Here is a 21204-nt window from a genome sequence, read left to right on the forward strand (position 1 = left end):
GAAAGTTCTATAATTTCTCCCATCCCTTGGTTGAACTTATGTCTTTTTTCAACCGTACTATGTAATGTTTCACTCATTCCTACTCTCCAATGTTTTCTATACCAAGGTGTTAAATGACAAGCAATAAATCTATTACTCTAACACAAGTTATAAGTTAGGCCCCATGCACACGACCGTAAAAAAAAACTCCGTAATTGCGGACCGCATTATGGTCCGCAATTACAGACCCGCCCGGTTCTATTGGCCGCAGACACCTTTCCATATCGCTACGAAAGGGTGTCTGTGCCGTAGAACCGTGCCAGGAATTATGGAGCATGTCCTACTTTTCGATTTTTACGGGCCGTGCTCCCATACTTTGTATGTGAGCACAGCCCGAAAACTTGGGCCATGATTACGGGCAGGACCGTGTGCATGAGGCCTTAGCCGGTGTTCACACTGAGGATTGGTAGGTATAAGTATCCAAACGTGTAGCGTAAATTCATCTGGAAGGGAAAATAAAATCTGTAAATATACACACAAAAAACAGATCAGATTTTTTTTTTTTTTTAAGCAAACGTATACCAAAATTATAACCAACACATACTTGACAGATCTGATTAAAAAAAAACAAAAAAAAACACGACATTTATACCATATGCCCTAAACACGCTGTGAACTTTGCGACCTTTGTATGACACTGTATTTTAAGGCTGTGGTTCTATATTTGGTGCATTGTTATTTCAGAAGTAGATAAGCTGTAAGACAATGCCCACACAACCACTTCCGCTTTTTGTATTTACTAAGCAAAACTTTACATAGTTGTTTTTTTTTTTATATGAAAGTTTTCATTTTTGACAAAACTCAAGCATAGTACAAAAAACAAAAAAAACTACTTGTTCTAAGTGCAACAACAATTAGTAATGCATGCGAGAACATTATTAATGTTCAATGTGAACACGGGGATCAGAACACAAAATCAATAAAATGTAAATAATCTTATTTCATTGCTTGAAGACATGTATATTGAATAGGCAGGGTAAATATACGCTCTGATTGAGTCGTTGCCTTGAGACGACCTTCCTCATCTGCTCTGCAGTATATAAGGTGTACACAATATCTCCAGTCAATATCGCTAAAACAAAATACATTTTTCCGGGAACTATAAAACTGGGTTTCCACATGGTTGTCAAAATTGCGATTTTGTAGGGAAAAAAAACAAAACAAAAAAAACCCGACAAAACATGGCAGTATTGCCACGATTATGGGAAAAAACAAAAACGCGTTTTGACTGCAACGTGTAAACCCTGTCTTAGTATTTATTAATTAGGCGTTGACAAACATTGCCAATAGAAGTAATTTCTTGCTTGGGTTTCACAGAGACGCAGGACCCGACGACACTGAACCGGTCAGGTCCGCGGGACTGACTGATTCAGTGTAAAACAAATGATACAGCTGCTCTGTATAGAGAATACAGAACAGCTGTATCTCCAAAAGTAAAATTGTTTAATAAATACTATTTATAAAGTTACATTAATCACACGGACAAATGTATTTATAAAAAAACAAACAAAAAAAAACAAACACACCCCAAAGGTTTACATAGCCTTTAACACCTAGGCGCACCAGGACGTCCTGGCGGGAGGTTACATCGCACACCAGGAGCTACAGTTACTGAGACGTTCCTGGTGAAAACTGAGTAACAGTGTGCACCGGAAGAACAGCTAACACTCCCCAGTCAACGGCAATGGACCTGTAAAGCGGTCCAATGTTGGCGATCGATGGATCTGTACAGATCCACTGATCACATTGTATATTAATGTAAGAGGTTAAGAAACATTCCTAGGACTTGTAGTTAAGTCCAGGAACAGTAACTATGCCTCCTCCATGCTCCATGTGACTGGCAATGGACCAATAGCAGCGGTCCATCGCCGGCAATTGCTGTGATAGGTGGGTCTGAACAGACCCACCTATCAGTGTTTTTTCACCCAGGGCGGGTGAAAAATACCAGACAGTCTCAGATCTATTAGTAGGTGAAGAGAAGTTGGAGAGATCAGAGCCTGTACCGTGTTGTGTGCCCCTCATTGTTAAAGAAAAAAAAAAAAGAAGAACAACCCCCTCATTTCCAGCTCCCCTGTTTTTTAAATATTGTAATAATTCACTAAAAATAATTAGATTTAGTAGTTAGTTAGTGATCTAGCTCGTTTACGTAAATTCTTCACGTCAAATCATCAGTGTCAATCCGTAGCGTCACGCGTCAGTTAGTGTAGTAAGTGTTACAAAGAGTTATTAAAAAAAAATAATAATTTGTGCGTTTTACGTGAAAAAAAATATAAAATGTAAAAACTCCCAAAAAAACCTTAGTGTGTCAGTGTTAGCGTTTTTAGTGTTATGTGAAAAACCCAAAAATCGTTGTTCTACAGTGGTTTGTTACTGGTACTGCCAGCAGCGATTGGTCACCCCCAACCAATTACACCCCCAAATCCTGGAATTTACTGCTGCGGCAGGAATTCATGTGCAGACGGAAGGGCTGGCTGTAATGGGCTTTTTCAAATTGTTCTTCACAGACAATTTAATCCAGTTTATGGTGGGGATCAAACCAACATTTATGCCCACCAATAAATTTCTGAACACCCCAACTCCTTTTATCTCCAGCCCAATCAGGGGCAACCAACAAATTGGGCAGAAATGCAGAAGTATTAGGTGTTAGTCCTCAACATGGGTTTCTCTGTAACGAAAACACAATGACTAGACCCTTTGAGGCCCTTCATAAATTTCTGCACTTTAGTGACAAGCCCCAATGCCCCCCCCCCCCCCAGAATGACGCCAATTCTGACAGTCTTTTAAAAATTAGACCCCTCATTAATATTTTTTAGAAATCTACACCCCTGAAAAATAAATTTTAATTGATTAATCTCTTTTGCACTTCAAGGGCAGGCTGAAGTTCTGCCAATATTTGCCCAATAAGCGCGCCAGGTACGGGATCAAGATCTACGAGCTGTGTGAATCGGAGACCGGACACATAAATATGGAAAGCATGTGTAAGGGGAAGGACAGGACAATACAAACCCCAGACTGCCCACCCTGCATTACAATCAGTGGGAAGATAGTGTGGGACCTGCTGCACCCACTGTTTGATCAGGGGTACAACTTGTACAACTGGTACACAAGTGTACCCCTGATCAAATGTCTTCTAGACAAAAAAAAAAAAATCAGTGGTGTGTGGGATGGTCCGAAGACCCTCATCGGCCAATGCCTGCAAATTAGCGAAAGCAGGGCATTGCTGCAGGATGGGGTCTCAAATATAGAGACAAAAAAAAAAAGATGTATGCATGTTGAATCCACACGTGGATTTACATCATCCACGATGGAGCCTATATGCATACAGTCATATAATAAATTCATGGGGGGGGGGGTTTGACCTGAGTGATCAGGTTTTAAAACCCTATAGTACCGTGAGGAAAGCAAAATCTGGTACAATAAATTGGCAATGTACCTTGTCCAGATGGCACTATATAATTCATTTTTAATTTTTCGAAAAGCTGGCCACCCGGGTACATACTTGGGAGCACCAAGAAAAAAAATTCTAAGATTTCTATTGCTTGGAGACGAGGTGGGGGAAACTTCTGCTGCTCCAGGTAATGTTTCCTGTATCGTTCCTGGGTAGCAGTTTCCAAGGGAAGTGCCTGCCACACCAAAAAAAACGCAGGGCACAAGAAAGGTCCCGTGTCTGCGCAAAAAGGGATGTCTGAAAAGGATAGCACGTGTCAGTGCGACACTGTCCATCTAAACCAGGACTCTGCATGAAAGACGGCTTCCGAATCTACCACACCTCCCTGAATTAAATAGGTTGTACTTTTAAAACCCCCATGTCTCCCTTTAGCATTCTGGTCTTTTACCCATTTTTAAAATTGGACACACTATAAAACCCTATAACAAAAACTTCTCATTATACCCCTAGATACTATAACAAAAGTGTATGATCTGCACCATTTTTTAGGCCTAGGCTTGTGGACAAAAATCATCCAAGTAAAAATAAAGGCCTCAAAATCCTTGTGGTGCTCCTTCACTTCCAGGCACTGCTGTGTCCAGACAATATATTTTAGACAACTTTGGGTTTATTTCTGAGCTCAGAAGAAATAGCCCAATAAATATTGAGGTGATTTCCTTCACTTACATGCTCTGTGTCTGAAAAATCTGTCCTATAAATGACGCATTTGTGAAAAATGTAACATTTTTCATGAGATATTTCCACAAAATTTAGCAAAAACAACAACTATGGGGTGATAAAAGTGATCACGCCCCTAGATAAATTCTTTGAGGGGTGCAGTTTCCAAAATGGAGTCACTTCTTGGGGGTTTGCACTGTACTGGTACCTCAGGGGAAGACCATTCCAGCAAAATCTGTGCTCCTTCTCTTCTAAGCCCTGGGTCCAAACAGCAGTTTATTACCACGTATGGGGTATTGCTGTAATCGGGAGAAATTGCTTTACAAAATGTTGGGGTGCTTTTTCTCTTTTTTTTTTCTGAATGAAAAGGAATAAAAGTAGATTTTCATCTTCACAGACGAATTCCAATAAATTCAGCAAAAAAAAAAATTGGGGGGGTCAAAATGCTCACTATACCCCTAGATAAATTTCTTGAGGGGTGTAGTTTCCAAAATGGGGGTTTCCACCTGACATGATGCGTAAAATATATATAAAAAAAAAAAGAAAAAAAAAAAAAGGAGGCCCCAAAATCCACCAGGTGCTCCTTTGCTTCTGAGGCCTGTGTTTCAGTCCATTAGGACACTAGGGCCACATGTGGGATATTTCTAAAAACGGCAGAATCTGGGCAATAAATATTGAGTTGCGTTTCTCAAATTTGCTTTAATTCCTGTGAAACACCTAAAGGGTTAAGACACTTTCTGTAAGGCTGTTGAGCACTTTGAGGGGTTAAGTTTTTTTAAAATGGGGTGATTTAGGGGGACTTTTTAATATATAAGGTCCTCAATGCCACTTCAAAACTAAACTGGTCCCTGTAAAAATGGACTTGAAATTTAAAAAAAATAAAAAAAGCGAGAAATTGCTGCTAAAGTTCTAAACCTTGTAACGTCCTAGAAAAATAAAAAAGGGCGTTAAAAAAAAACAAAAAAAAAAAAAAAACCGAAGCAAACAAACTAGATTTTTTTTTTTTTCATTTCGTCATGGATTCTGACCACTGGCGAGGCCCAGGAATCACCATGTTCAGTCTGGTGAGGCCCCAGTGGAGAAAAAAAAGTTTAGAAGCTCTGGTCTAAATAATGTATATGGGTAACTCTAGTATAAAAAAAAAAAGTTAACAGAAACTACTCTTCAAATCCCACAAACCCTCTTTACAGTTGGATTTCAAATTAAAATGTGCCATCTAGTGGTTGCTTTGAATATCACAGACACTCTCAAAAGTAGTTTTTATTTTTATATAGGGGCAACATATTCCACAGAACTTTACTAAGATGATCAACCCTCACAATCGATCACTGTCCCCATTGGGGAACACTATTTAAATCCCAAATTAACCTGAATGTTTTTTGGAGTGCGGGAGGAAGCCGGAGTACCCGTAGGAAACCCATGCAACCACAGGGAGAACATACAAACTGCATGCAGATGTTGTCCTTTGTTGGATGCGCAGCACGCTCGCTGCTCTAGCATTTGGGTTGTACTAGAGCATAACAAGGAACGTACTGCGAGAGGTAACGATGCACGAGATTAGGGTGAATAGTACTGCGATGTCACCATAGCCTGAAAACATTTAAGCAGAGGAAGGGCGCGTTTTCCCACCGAATAGAGAAGAAGAACTTGAAGTAGGACAGCCCACTCGAGCGGCACTTGCAGATAAATTCTAATAAAACTGCGTTCAGCGTTTATATGCAAACTACTTTGAATTGCAGCATAAAATAGGTATGTAGGAAACGTGTCAAACGCTGGGGCTCATTTGGTAGGCAATTTTCTGCTGACAGATTGAACCCTCTTCCCGACATCTGCCGTATACATATGGTCGAGGTCGGGTGTGTGTGTGTGGGGGGGGGGGGTATGGAGCGGAATGGGCGTGTCAGCTGTATGTTATAGCCTATACTTCAGTGTAACAAGCAGGATCCAAATCATTTAACCCCTTAAATGCCATAGACAATAGTGATCGCGGAATCTAAACTGTCAGAAAGAGGGGGGGGGGGTGACCCCCTCTGACGTTGCATCGCCTCCCTCAGTGACAAGATTGTGGGGTGCCGATGTTTGTCTTGGTAGCCTGTGGTGGTCTAATGAATAACAAAAACACAAGTCGTCCTCAGATTTCTATCATGTCGGCAGCATACCTTTTTTTTTTTTACACCGGACAATGAACGGGAACCAGCGTTTGATCAACCGATCATTGGCCCGTGTAAAAGGGCCTTTAGGGTATGTTGACACGTAGCGTAATTACTGCAGATTTTCTGCAACAGATTTCATTGTGAAAAATGCACAGCATAATACAGTAGTAGCAGAGTGGATGAGATTTGAACAAGTCTCATCCACACGCTGCGTAAAAAAATCTGCCGAAAAAAACGTTCATAAATTGACCTGCGGTGCATTTTTTTTTAACCCGCATCATGTCAATTTATGCTTCAGAATCGCTGCTTTTCTGTTGCGGGTTTTTCCCCATTGAATTAAAAAAGGAGGTAAAATCTGCAACAAATAGCAGGTGTTTGCGATTTTTGCAGTGGAAAAGCTGTGATACCGACACTAAAATTGCAACGCAGAAAAAAAATTAAAAAATTATACTTATCCAGATCTCTCTGCTTGTCCAGTCTGGCCTCTAGGGATGACGTTTCATCCCATGTCACTGCTGCAAGCCATTCACAGTTTGCAGCGGTCACATGGGATGAAACGTGATCCCAGGAGGCCGGAGAAGGGAGTTCTGGGTAAGTATGACATTTTTTTTCTGAGTTGCGATTTTTGCGAATTCGCTGCAATTCTGCCGCAAAAGTCGCAACACTTGGCTTTCTGTCTTTGGCTTAAAAAATGAATGCAAAACTCGCATAAAATCTGAACCATGTGAATAAGGCCTTAAAGTGCATCTAATGTAGAACACTACACTAAGATTTGTAACTTACCATTGCCCGGCTTTAAAAGTAAAATCACTGTTTTCCACAGCAAGACAGACTCTCTTCACAGTGGCAGATTCATTGGTTATCCCACAAACTTTTGCAGGAGAAATAATCTGTTGAAAAAAAAAAATAATAATTAGATCACTGCGCATGTTATTGTACTTTGTTCTGTGAATCTTACATTTTCGCCAATAGTTGGTGTCTTAACTGGAGTCTCCGATTGGTGCTACAAGGCAGAATAAACTAGGGTTTTGTAAAATAGTAGCTAATCCCTAACATAATGTTAATATTTAAACTATTCCCACGGGAAAGATCCAAATTTACTGCAGGGTTTCCAATGACATCTCCCTGCACTTTCCCTTACTATGAGTGACTACAGGCAGTGCAGACTACTAAGTGTTAAAGATCAGTTTGCAGTCAGGGACAGGGCCGCACCATTCAAGAGGAGACCGTAAATGTGCCACCCAGGGCCGGCGTAAGCACCCGGTGAACCAAGCCAAGTGACAGGCCCACTACCCTTCGGCCGCATTGCTCCTCCAGGAGTGGAATCCCAGCCACAGTGTTGCAGACAGGATTCTGCTTCTGGAGGGACCCCCCCCTTCGCTATGGCAGAGCAGGGAAGTAGCTCCCTACTCTACCATTTACTAGGCTACAGACTCCAAGGCAGAGTGCTAGAAGCGGCTCTGCTCCAGGACTCCGACTCTGGGCAAGCCCTTGACCACTGTCCATATATGGACAGTGATGTCAGGGGCTTCCCCAGAGTTGCGGAGCAGAGCCTATACGAACGCTCTGCTCTAAAACAAAAACCTAAAAATCGGAGTCTGACACACCACGAATTTATATTAAAAAGGTATACATTTATTGATACATAACAAACAAGATTAAAAACAGAGATGATTACCTCAGTATAGATGGATACCAGACATTGATACACAACAGAAGGCGCTGAATCATACAGGAATGGGTGGACAATGTATATGAAGTGTATTGCACCATGCAACCTGCATGTGCCTATATAAAATCAAAAGTACCGATCCCCCACTCCTAAATGGAACCATGCATGTAGTATATCTACAGCAGCCTAACCGTAAATTTAAACAATGGATAGTAAGTGAAATTGAATAGTATAGTATAGTCCAATATTAGGTATAAACTATCAGTTACCCCTGCAGCTGCAGTGGAACACCTTACCCATGTTTAGAAAGCGGTACAGTCTGGCATCACACCCCGACATGCGTTTCGGCATCTCTGTTTTTAATCTTGTTTGTTGTTATGTATCAATCAATTTATACCTTTTAGTATAAATTCGTGGTGTGTCAGACTCCGAGTTTTAGGTTTTTGTTTCCAGTGGCGGGTTTTGCACCGCTACTTCCATGTGTACTATGAGCTTAATTGCGCAGTCCCTTGAATACTTTACATTCAATTATTTGATCTAATTTCATAATGATGGGATTCTTTTGGTTGCTCTCCATATAAGTATAGCATTCTCTATATAGGTATAACGCTCTGCTCTGTAATTGCGTCTGCTGCATCATTCCGCTGGAGCAGGCCTGGTCGGAAGAGACCATACCTAAAACGCCGGAGGAGAGGACTATGCGTTAACTGGGACATGTTAGTGTGGCACTATTTACAGTGGCACTAAGTGGATAAGTGAAGACCGCTAGTCATAGCGTAAAATCCAGAGGGTAGCGGGAGTGTGGTGAGAATAACTCGGCATAAAAAGCATTTGGAAACCCCGTCCATTTCAAAATCCTGCGTTTGCTCCTGTGACCATGTTTTTAATGTAGGAAAAAAAATGGAAGCTATATGTAAAGACCCATCTGATGGAGGATAAAGTCAATGCCTCCTTAAAGTTAGTGTAGGACAAAGTATTCTAAGGCATTCCATGAAAGAGTAATACAAGGATTGGATTTAAAGGGGTAACAGTCTCCTTCCCATACATTAATCCCAGAGATATCTCAGTGGTTGTCGATCTAATCGACCAGATGCACCAGAACAACGTAGAGGGGCAATAGGGGTCATCCTTATTGCTGTAAAATAATGTTATGTTAAAAGCTCAGAAATGGCAACTGCAGGGATGCATTACATCGTTTTTGGGCGTATTTCAGTCATTTTAATGACAGTCCGGAGCCCTGTACGCATCATACGTATACGTATCATTACTTAACCCCTTAGTGACCAGCCCATTTTAGGCCCTAATGACCAAGCTATTTTATTCGTTTTTCTATAGTCGCATTCAAAGAGCTATAACTTTTTTATTTTTTCGTCTACATAGCTGTATGAGGACTTGTTTTTTTGCGGGATTAGTTGTACTTTTTAATAGCACCATTTTAGGGTACATATAATTTTTTTATTAACTTTTTTTGGGGGGTTTATAAAAATAACCTGAAATTCCGCCATTGTAATTGATGCCGTTCACTGTGCGGCGTAAATAACATGTTACCTTTATTCTATGGGTCGGTACGATTACGGCGATACCATATATGTGTACTTTTATTTATTTTTTACACTTTTACTAAATAAAACCACTTTTTAATGGGAAAAAATTGATTTCTTTTTTTACTGTAATTTTTATTATTAATCTTTATTTCACATTTATTACTTATTTTATTAGTCCCACTAGGGGACTTTACTGTGCGATCTTCAGATCGCTGCTATAATGCTCTGGTATACTTCGTATACCTGAGCATTATTGCCTGTCAGTGTAAATCTGACAGGCAATCTGTTAGGACGTGCCTCCGGCGCGTCCTAACAGGCATATGTCCAGGGCAGACCTGGGGGCTTTCATCAAGCCCCCGGCCGCCATGACAACCCATCGGAGACCCGCGATTGCATTTGCGGGCCGCCGATGGGTGACAGGGGGAGCTCACTCCCTCTGTAAACAAGTTAAATGCCGCGGTCACTATTGACGGCGGCATTTAACTTAAGTAAACTTCGATCGCGGGCGTTGGAGCAGGAGCTCAGCTGTCATCAGACAGCTGAGCCCCGGCTCCAGCCTGCACGGGAGACCCGTGCAGGATTCAGACTAGGCGAACGTGAAAAGGCGTCAGCCTAGCCTAAGGCCCCTTATTGACCAACGTGAAAAGGCGTATTGTTGGTCACTAAGGGGTTAAATGGTATTTTCCCAAGACTATGTAAACACAGTCAGCTCTTAATTCAGTCACAAAATCAATCTTGGGGACAATAAGGATATGAAAAAGCACTGCAGCCACACCCCATAGATTAGCCTATGGGGACGAGATAACACCCTTTTCATTTTTTAGGGCTACCGGCCGACCTAAGCATTTCGGTGTGGATCATTTTGGCACATACAAACTGAAAACGACCCAAGAGGGAACATCAGAGTATTGAGAGTGTGAAAATCTACCTATCTATACACACACGCACATTAGTGTTGCACAATACTTTGAAATATTGATACTATTTACTTAGATGGTGTGTAGCCTCAAACGGTTCAATACCGTGAATTCATGTGTTCCGATATTAAGTTGTGCGGCCACACAGCTTAGTATTGCAATACATGAAATGAGTGACTGGCATGATGTGATGTGGCCGGTGCTGCACTAATGAGCAGCAGCGCCGGCCCTGAAGGCAGAGAACATGGTGTACACACTGCAAAGCGCCCCCATGTTCTCAGTCTTCAGTGCCTGAGGTTAATTAGCGCATCCCATCATGCTGATCGCGCGGGCACATTTGTGCCCATACAAATCAAGAGAGTGCCAATGGCTGTAATACACAGCCACAGCCCCACTCGAACAAAGAAACCTATGATCTCCGCCGTTATCCCCTTAGATGCCGCGATCAAAGTGGATTGCAGTATTCAAAGGGAGAATGGGAAGGGGGACCCTCTCCCCTTTGACCACATCACAGGAATTCTTTATATGGACTGGCAGCCTAAAGTCCATTGAAGGACCCTAGGACTGTCTGACCATATTTGCTGTTAGGGCATACTTAGGTACACAGATATATGCCAGTACAAGTTAAAAAAGAGAAAAAGAAAAAAGTTAAATGAATTAAAGAAAAAGGAGGAAAGATTAAAAGAATTAAACCTATTTAGCCTTGAAAAGAGACAACTAAGGGGGGACATGATTAGCTTATATAAATATATCAATGGCACATACAAAAAATATGGTGAAATCCTGTTCCATGAAAAACCCCCTCAAAAAACAAGGGGGCACTCCCTCCGTCTGGATAAAAAAAAAAAAAAAAAAGGTTCAAGCTGCAGAAGCGACAAGCCTTCTTTACTGTGAGAACTGTGAATCTATGGAATAGTCACCGCAGGAGCTGGTCACAGCAGGGACAGGAGATGGCTTTAAAAAAGGATTAGATCATTTCCTAGAACAAAAAAAATATAAGCTCTTATGTGTAGAAATTTTTCCCTTCCCCCATCCCCTTGAGCTTGATGGACAAGTGTCTTTTTTCAACCGTACACACTGTAACTACACATTTTTTTTACAATAAACATTAAAATGTAAGTCCCAATACATAAAATAATATACACATATTTGATATTGTTGCGACAGTAATAACCTGTACAACTAATTTATAGTGTCATTTATGACGATCGTTGTGGGTTGTAAAAAATAAAGAAATAAAACTTTTTCTGCACGTAAAACATAAAAATTTATACAATTTAACAATAATGTAAATGTACCCAAAAAACTGTACCTTCATAAAATACAACTCATCCAGCTATAAAAAAAGTTATGGGATGCAAATAGGAGAAAAAAAAACCCCAAAAAATAAAAATTTAATTATTCGGTCCTCCAGTATCGTTTTGGTATCGAGAATCGCAATACTACACAAGGTATTGGTATTGAAGTCCAAATTCGGGTTTTTCGGATAACCCTAATATACATACACTTCACTCATTATGATCATATTTATATTATATTGCCAGAGGTGAAGGATCAAAAAAATCAAAATAAATAGTCTTAAACAAGGTCACTTACCTCTTGTCTAAAAGTGTTGGCAGTTCTCTCCAAATGATCGGTTTTTCTTTGTGATGTCATTCTCCGTCTAGGTCAAATAAATCCAGACTCTAGGGTTAGAATACACATTATGGTGCCTAGTTCACTATTTGATGATGATGGCATGGTTTGACAAAAAAAAAATATGATTTCACTTCTGAGTTTCTAATCCATGAATCCGAGCAGACAGATAAGCAGCAGGAACGGCTGTGCTGGCTGTACTAGGCTGAATAACAGGGTGTGATGCTACTTACGAATGCCCTCTGTTCTACAACAACAGCAACAAAGATCTACTAGAGTTTGATGAGCAACTCTATCCTAAAACAACAGAACTGCCATCACATCACTTTACAAACAATATTTAATAGTGCCTGTAGACAGATCACCCACCTATTCAGGGCACAAGCGCACAAAGCTGGGGCCCTCGACAGTAATGAGGCCGAATGACTAGTGAAAATTCCAGTAGTCCCTCTGAGCACTTGACAGGAGGCAGAAACAGCAGCAAGAGCCATGGCGGAGGTCAAAGCACGCCGACACCTAAGCCTTTCAGGGTGGATGAGAGGAAAAACAAAGAAACAAGAGAATTACAACATCTGTAGAAATCATATCTTGTAGTCCCATTTAAAAAAAAAACAAAAAAAAAACAAACACAACAACTTTTTTTTAATTCCACAAAAATAAAACTCGATGCCATTGTGCAGTTAAAGGGGCGATCTACTTAAGACAGCCTCTTTCTATCAGCGTATAAGAAGTTAATAGAAGAAGAGGACCCCAAGCTATGTTATTCTATAAGCCTGAGTGACAAAGTTCACTACTAAAAGCAGCCGTAGGCAAATTAGCCATTTAAAAAAAATGCCGTGGATCGACCACCATATCTGCATGCGGATTAGCCACATTGTAGTTCAATGGAACTTTACAGCCTGAAACCTGTAGCAAAAATGAACCTGCTGAGGATTCATAGCGCTTTCATTATTCCACGTGTGAAAGGGGAATAAAATACCCCACTCACATGCATTTTCGGCACAATGTAAGCAATATGGTCAGGATTTAGGAGCGGAACCAATGCCTTAAAGGGGTTGTCCACTACCGGACGACTGATGATCTTTTCACCGGATAGGCCATCAGTACATGATCTGTGGGGGTCTGACACCCAGATCACGCACCATTAAGCCGCTCTGGCTGCTTCCGGGCACCAGACGTACATGCTGGAAGCAGTTGGCTCCAGTCATGGAATAGCGGCAGAGCTGCAGATCTGCTCCTATTCTAGTGAATAGGAGCAGAGCTGCAGTTCTTCAGCATGGCCACTATGCAATGTACGGAGTCAACTGCCTCCGGCTCAGTACACTGCACACGGTGCCATAACATCCAGTGCCCACAGGCCACTAGAGCAGCTGATCAGTGCGTTATATTCAGCTATCAGACATAACATCAAGACCACTGACCGGTGAAGCGAATAACATTGATTATCTGGTTACAATGGAGCTTATCAAGGGGTGGGATATATTAGGCAGCAAGTGAGCAGTTATTTCTTGTAGTTCCGACGAGCAGTCCGACTGGTCTCCGGCTACGCGCTGTGTGTTCGGACACCTTTCTATCATAGCCAGAATTAAAGGGAATGTCCAAAATTACAAAAACACGACTGCTCTAATCCAAAAACAGCCCAACACCTGTCCACAAGTTGTGTCAAGTGTTGCATCTCAGCCCTTTTCACTTTACTGGAGCGGAGCTGCAATACCAGACACAACCTATGTACAGGTGTGGTGCTGTTTTTGAAAGAAAATTGCTAGGGTTTGTTTTTAACCCTGGACAACCCCTTTTAACTTTTTCAGCAACTTGTGCTACAGTAGCACTTTTGTGGATCGGTACAGATGGGCTAGCCTTCACGCCCCACACGCATCAAAGAGCCTTAGGTGCCCATGACCCTGTCGGCAGTTTACCAGTTGTCCTTCTTTGGACCACTTTTGGTAAGTACTAACCACTGCATGCGACTCTTTGATCAGTTTTTATTCGATTTTATTTTTAAAAGAGGTGTGGTGACTAAAAAACAGCAATTCTACTATTGTTTTTGTTATTTATTTTTTTTTACAGCGTTCACCGTGTGCTATAAATAACATTCACTATATTCTGTGTGGCGATACGATTATGGCAATACCATATGTATATAGTTCTTTTTTTTTAGGCCTTAGGCCCCATGCACACGAACGTGCTTTTGCGGCCGCAATTCCCCCGAAAATCCACGGGAGATTTGTGGCCCCATTCATTTCTATGGGCCCATGCACACGACCGTGGTTTCCACAGTTCATGCATGGCCCAGGAGCCTGGACTGCAGAAAGAACGGACATGTCTTATTACGGCCGTGTTCTGCGGTCCAGGCTCATAGGAAATAATGGACACGGCCATGTGCACGGCCCGCGATTTGCGGGCGACACTGCGCGGCCGGCCGACCCGAAAATCACGCCCGTGCACATTGTATGGTGGTGTGTGTGAGGCCTTATGGCATTTGCACAATAAAACACTTTTTATAAAAAAATCATTTACTTTTTGTGCTGCCATATTCTAAAAGCCATAACTTTTTTAATTTTCCATCAAGAAAGCCGTGTGCCATCTTGTTTTTTTGCGTAACGAACCGTAGTTTTGATCAGTACAATTTTAGGGTACATGCGACTTTTTGATCTCTTTTTATTCCATTTTTGGTAGATGAAGTGACCAAATAAAATAATAAATTTGATACTGGTATGGTTTATTATTATTTTCTTTTACGGAGTTTACCGTGTGGGATAAATAACTAAATACTTTTGTAGGCCATTACAGACGCAGCAATACCAATTATGTATAGTTTATTTATTTTTTAATAAAAGGACTGATAAAAGGGAAAAAGGGCGATTTTTTTAACTTTTAAACTTTTTATTTTTATACAACTTTTTTTTGTCCCACTAGGAAACTTGAGGGCAGGAGGCCCTGATCGCAATTCTAATACACTGCGCTACATGCGTAGCGCAGTGTACTAGAGCTGTCAGCCGCTCGCTGACAGCAACCAGTGGGTCCTGACTTTGTCATGACACACTAGGCTTCCGTAGAGGGTATAGTCAGAGGACATTGTTAGCGCTCTAGTTGCCATAACAACCATCGGCGCCCGCGATGTTGCGGGACGTCGATTGTGTTTTAACCCCCAAGAAGCCGCGATTGCTGTTGAACGTGGCTCCTAAGGGGTTAATCAGCAGGGACCACCGCGATTGGTCCCTACTAAAGGAGCTGCGGCAACTGCTGTATGAGACAGCAGTTGTCACAGCTCCCGTATGTTCCAGGAGGGGGGCCAGAATTGTCGTTCCTCCCATGAATGAGAATAATAATAATCTTTATTTATATAGCGCCAACATATTACGCAGCACTTTACAATTTAGAGGGAACATCAAACAAACAATATCAGACATTACATAGTGACAAAGTTAATTTACAATTGAAACCTGAGTGAGGACCCTGCTCGCAAGAGCTTACAATCTATGAGGAAATAAGGGAGACACAAAGTGTAACAGTGTTTGTTGTGTACAATAGTCCAGCCATTTTTATACACATGCGGTGGTAACATAAAGCTGCATGAGCCGGTCACCAGCCAGTATCCGTGTATGACGGACATGAAGAGAAGGAGTGTGAGGGAATCTTATTCGGATGACTAATCTATAAGGGGGGCCATGGAAAGGAGTCAGATTAGGGAATGTTATAGGCCTGTCTAAATAGATATGTTTTCAGGGCACGTTTAAAACTATGGATATAGGGAATTAATTTGATTGTCTGGGGTAGCGCATCCCAGAGGACGGGTGCCGCACGAGAAAAATCTTAGAAACGGGAGTGGGAGGTTCCGATTATGGAGGATTTTAATCTAAGGTCGTTGGCAGAACGTAGAGCCCGAGTAGGGTGGTAGACAGAGATGAGGGAGGAGATGTAAGGAGGTGCAGCACTGTGGAGAGCTTTGTGGGTGAGAGTAATAAGTTTGAATTTTATTCTGAAGGGGATGGGCAACCAGTGCAGTGACTGGCACAGATTAGAGGCGTTGGTGTAGCGGTTGGTCAGAAAGATGAGCCTGGCTGCTGCATTGAGAATAGATTGGAGAGGGGAGAGTTTAGTGAGGGGAAGACCGACTAGTAATGAGTTACAGTAGTCAAGACGAGAGTGAATCAGAGCGACAATGAGAGATTTGGCCGTTTCCTCCGTAAGAAAAGAGCGGATTCTGGAGATGTTTTTGAGGTGAAAATGACTGGAGCGTGAAAGTGATTGTATGTGAGGAGTAAAGGAAAGAGCTGAGTCAAAAATAACCCCGAGACAGCGGGCGTGCTGCTTAGGAATTAAGATAGTGCCACACACTGAGATGGAGACATCCGGTTTAGGGAGGTTAGTAGATGGTGGGAACACAAGGAGCTCAGTTTTAGAAAGATTCAGTTTCAGATAGAGAGAGGACATGATGTCGGAGACAGCGGACAGACAATCACTGGTGTTCTGTATTAGAGCAGGGGTGATGTCACAGGAAGAGGCATATAATTGGGCGTCATCAGCGTAGAGATGGTACTGGAAGCCAAATCTGCTGATGGTTTGTCCAATAGAGGCTGTGTAGAGAGAAAAAAGAGCAGCGGACCTAGGACTGATCCCTGAGGAACCCCGATAGCAAGGGGAAGAGGAGAAGAAGTGGAACCAGCAAATGACACACTGAACGAGCGGTCAGAGAGATAGGAGGAAAACCAAGAGAGAGCCGTGTCATTGAGGCCAATAGAGTGGAGCATGTTAAGTAGGAGTTTGTGGTCTACAGTGTCAAAGGCTGCAGAGAGATCCAGAAGAATCAGGAGAGAGTATTTACTGTCCGATTTAGCTTCCAAGAGATCATTTGAGACTTTAGTAAGGGTAGTTCCTGTGTAGTGTAGAGTGCGGAAACCAGATTGTAAGCGGATAAGGCGAGAGTAGACCAAGCGTTCCAGGAGTTTGGCGATGAAGGGCAGATTAGAGCCTGGTCGGTAGTTAGCAGCGCTGGATGGGTCAAGAGTTGGTTTTTTCAGTAATGGGTTTATAATGGCATGTTTAAAAGAGGAGGGAAAGATACCAGAGGAAAGAGAGAGGTTAAATATTTTAGTCAGGTGACCAGAGACAGCTGGGGAGAGGGACTGGAGGAGGTGTGAGGGGATAAAATCACTAGGACAAGAAGAAGAGAGGAGCCTAGAGACTTCTTCTTCTGTTATTGGGTCAAATGCTGAGAGTGAAGAAGAGGGAGTGCGGGAGGGAAGGGGATCGATGTTACTAGGGGTCTGGGAGATAATATCATGGCGGGTGTTGTCAATTTTAACTTTAACATTTTATGTTGTAGGCTTTAAAAAATATATTTGATCTTAAAATGCTTCTATATCACTCTCTAATTTTCCAAGAAATAGGCAGCACTCCGTATAGGGATCAAGTGAAAAAGTGATGCTTTATTCACCCATAGTAATGCGACATTGCAGCCCCTTTCATGGGCCTTTTTCAAGCCCATGAAGGGGGCTGAAACTTTGCTTTACTATGGGTAAATAAAGCATCACTTTTTCACTTGATCCCTATACGGAGTGCTGCCTATTTCTTGGAAAATTAGAGAGTGATATAGAAGCATTTTAAGATCAAATATATTTTTTAAAGCCATCAACATAAAATGGCCCATATTACATGGCTGGGGCAAGCCCAGCAGACACTCTTTTTTGGCAGCTCTCCATTCTGGCTAATAAAGGGAGGTCCTGAACAGGGGACCACCTACATGACATCTATATGTCCGAATACGACATATGGACAAGTTGTTTTCATGAGACAAGCATTAAAGACATGAATTAATTCTACAGGTGCCGTCAGCCAGCTTTCCTGGACTCCTTTCCTATAGGCCACTTTCACACTTGTGTATTTTGCATCAGTATTTGGAAGCCACACCGATTTGGACTCACTCCTGGTTTCGGCAAATACTGACTACAGTAGACTTGTGTGAAAGTGGCCATAGGCCTAGTCATACAGCAACAGGGATAGGGAGTAGTGTCACTGCACCACTAGAACGGGTTGTTATTCAGGAATTGTGGAAAGCTAGAGGACATGTTCTGTTAGCTGCAATTACAGCTCTGTCGGTTGTCACAAAAAGGCAGTGTTGGGCGGTACTTGTAGCAAAAGCTTGTGGTTTGGTTTTTTTATGGCAGTGGATGAGGATGGCAGTGGATGAGGAAGGAGTCGCGGCACCCCTGGATGGTTCTCATGGCACCCCAGTTGGGAGTCACTGCTCTATTCACACTACCATCATGGCTTCCAGTTTTACAGATCCCATTGGGCTCGGGAGTTTTTTTTATGGCAAGAATAGCACAGCAGACTACATTATTCTTGCCGTTAAAAACATTGGAACCCCAACAGAATAGAAGACAACGCTGATGTGAACAGATCCCCCTTTTTTCCCCTCCGCTGGACCCAACCTTGTTTTCACAAAAAAATCTGGCCATGGAAATGTTCCATATGTGTGTATGAATGCCCCTTGTCCTGGCTCTGGCCAAACGTGATGTGCACATACGGAGTACGTGTAAGGGCTACACTTACAGCCCATATAATGTGTCAGGATTTCCACCATTGACAAAAAGAAATGTGACATTTTCCCCCAGAATCCTGTGCATATCAAAGACAACTACAAACAGGAGCTAATGTTAAAGAGTAACCATATAATAAGAGTATGAGACATTCCATCCAAACTGAAACCTGAAAACAAACCTTTAGTCCAGTCTCAGGAGATCACAAATGAATCATGTTCACCACGCCGTGTGAAATCCTACCAACTTTATGTCACCTAAAAATGAAATTAAAAGATCTATTACATCGAATGTAAATGGCTTTTCTGAGAATACACAAACAGCTACAATAACCAGGCACTTGGTCTGTAATGCGGCATGTGACCGGATACAGTATTTTGCCCATCAAGGGTAACACATCACAGAGCCTAAAAAAATAGAAAGACAAAAAGCTTTGTAAAATACTCATAATTAGCCCCTTTCTGTTAGAAGCATTCGCAGTAACTCTGTCCAGGAAGATGTCACTGGAGCTTTTTTTGGGTAGCCCCAGTCATGCGACTGATCAGATATAGCAGCCTGGTACTCCAGCTGTAACAGTCTTGACAACGCAGGGGAAAGGGCCGCCGTGCTGAACAGTTATGTCACTGGAGTTTCCCGACACATACGTTTAACGGAGGCCTGTGACTGACGATATACAGGGACATCCAAGGGGATGAAAAAATGTAGTCTACTACGCTATTCCATCCCTCAAAAAAGAAAAGAGAAGCGTATACTAATCTATACCAGCCTGATGGAGGGCAAAAGTACACTTTTTGCCTCCATTGGGTTAATGAAGTCTTACGGACAAATTAAGCGCTGGGGATCTTTAACGATGTACACCCTAAACATAGGGCCAAAACCAGATGTGAATGAGGCCTTGTGTGTATTTTTTGGGTTTTCCGTATATGTACAGCATTGGGGTCCCGGTTGCCATGGAAATCCAACAGCACCCACGATGGCCCCCTGAAACCACTTAGATGCCACAGTCACTATTTACCGCACCTTCTAAGGGTTAGATTTGTTGTTATAAAACAGCAGAGCACCCGCTCCAGCGTGCAAGAGACCCCCATACAGCACTTAGGCTAGGGTGCTGTGGAAATGTGGCCCTCCAGCCAAAGACTCCGAGCGGCTGCCATAAAAAGGCATATCGTTCTTCGTTAAGGGGTTAAAAATCTTCTAACCCTTGCCGCTGGTATTCCATGCTTTGGTCCAACAACTAGGCTGCACGGGCATTTTATTTATAGAGGGCTGCAGGGTCATTTTATTTATAGAGGGCTGCAGGGGCATTTTATTTATAGAGGGCTGCAGGGGCATTTTATTTATAGAGGGCTGCAGGGGCATTTTATTTATAGAGGGCTGCAGGGGCATTTTATTTATAGAGGGCTGCAGGGGCATTTTATTTATAGAGGGCTGCAGGGGCATTTTGGTCGTAGTGACAGAACGTGACATGGCCAAGCCGAATACATGTCAACGGGGTTAGACCTGATCGCCAAACAAATGTTCTGCTAGATTATATTTAATATTATTAAAAGGTGTTGTTGCAACAGTTCTACCCCGGTCTTCATGGATGTTATTGTTATGGGGGCAGGCGGGACCCTCCCTCTATTATCCAGAGCAGCGCTCGCCGTGCATTCTTAGTGTTGCTATGTTTTCAGTTCTACTCCGATCACAATTATGTCCTCTGCATGCCATACGTGACTTATAGAAACCTACAGTAAAAAATAAAATAGTCTATGCGATATAGAGGTTTTTTTTATGCAGTGCCTGGCTGTATAGCAAACCGTAGCAGGACGCACTCCCCTATACAGCAGGCTGATATATATATGAGACCAGCAGACACTCCTTTGGCAGAAGTCATCCCATAGGAGTCTATGGACATGTTTGGCATATGCTCTAAACCTACGCACAATGTGAACATCCTCCAGTCACCCACTGAACAAGGATTAACATGTCTAACACCAAGATGATGAATGTAAATAAGTGTATACAACTCCGGTCTGTTCTCAGACACCTCTGTACTGGACTATAACATGGCATTTACAGAAAAGAGCTTCCTCTCACAACATAAACATCCTGGAAGGAGAAGATAATGGTCTTTAGATAAGAACCTGTGTCAGTTATAAGTTATGTATAGACAGCATGCCACCATGACCGGAGTCCTCACCTGCAGGAAGCAGTTGTAGAACTTGCCGGTTCCTAGTGACAGGATGACATTGGTAACTTCCGGGTTTTTTACGAGGTCCTAGTAGGCTCAAGGACCTTTCATGATGTCATGACCATGTGATCAGTCACATGTGTGGGGCGGAGTCAGGATCCCAGCTGTGCTTCAGGAAGTGTGTCGAATGAATTCCTCTTCATAGAGCGTTCTTATGGGCTGTGGTGTGTCACGAGCCTCAGTTCTGCCTTCTGCACAGATGTGCACGTCGCGCGCGCACATTAGACATACGTTTCTGCACCGTGCGTCTTACAAACATTTATTAAAGAGGTATTCCAGCCTTTAGCATTTTTCACCTATCCACCGCATAGGTTAAAAAAGATAGATTGAGATCACGGAGTTCAAGTTAGACACTTATCAGACA

The 21204-nt window shown here is 42.3% G+C and overlaps 1 protein-coding gene across 2 annotated transcripts in view; it reads right to left on the reverse strand.

Moving 5' to 3' along the window:
* OXNAD1 (oxidoreductase NAD binding domain containing 1) overlaps window positions 1-20913 on the reverse strand; it is a 52688-nt gene extending 31775 nt beyond the window's left edge. The window contains exons 1-5 of one of the 2 annotated variants that reach the window (XM_075828617.1): window positions 20790-20913; window positions 18789-18864; window positions 12435-12587; window positions 12027-12093; window positions 7081-7187 (exon numbers count right to left, since the gene is read on the reverse strand). In XM_075828617.1, coding sequence (XP_075684732.1) covers window positions 7081-7187; window positions 12027-12093; window positions 12435-12556 — 296 coding nt within the window. In that variant the 5' untranslated portion in view covers window positions 12557-12587; window positions 18789-18864; window positions 20790-20913. Of the gene's footprint in view, window positions 1-7080; window positions 7188-12026; window positions 12116-12434; window positions 12588-18788; window positions 18865-20789 lie in introns of those variants that run through there. The other variant, XM_075828618.1, reaches the window with a different exon arrangement.
* Window positions 20914-21204: the final 291 nt, after the last annotated feature.

The sequence above is a fragment of the Rhinoderma darwinii genome, chromosome 5 (assembly GCF_050947455.1).
Source record: "Rhinoderma darwinii isolate aRhiDar2 chromosome 5, aRhiDar2.hap1, whole genome shotgun sequence".
In the NCBI taxonomy this organism is placed as follows: Eukaryota; Metazoa; Chordata; class Amphibia; order Anura; family Rhinodermatidae; genus Rhinoderma; species Rhinoderma darwinii.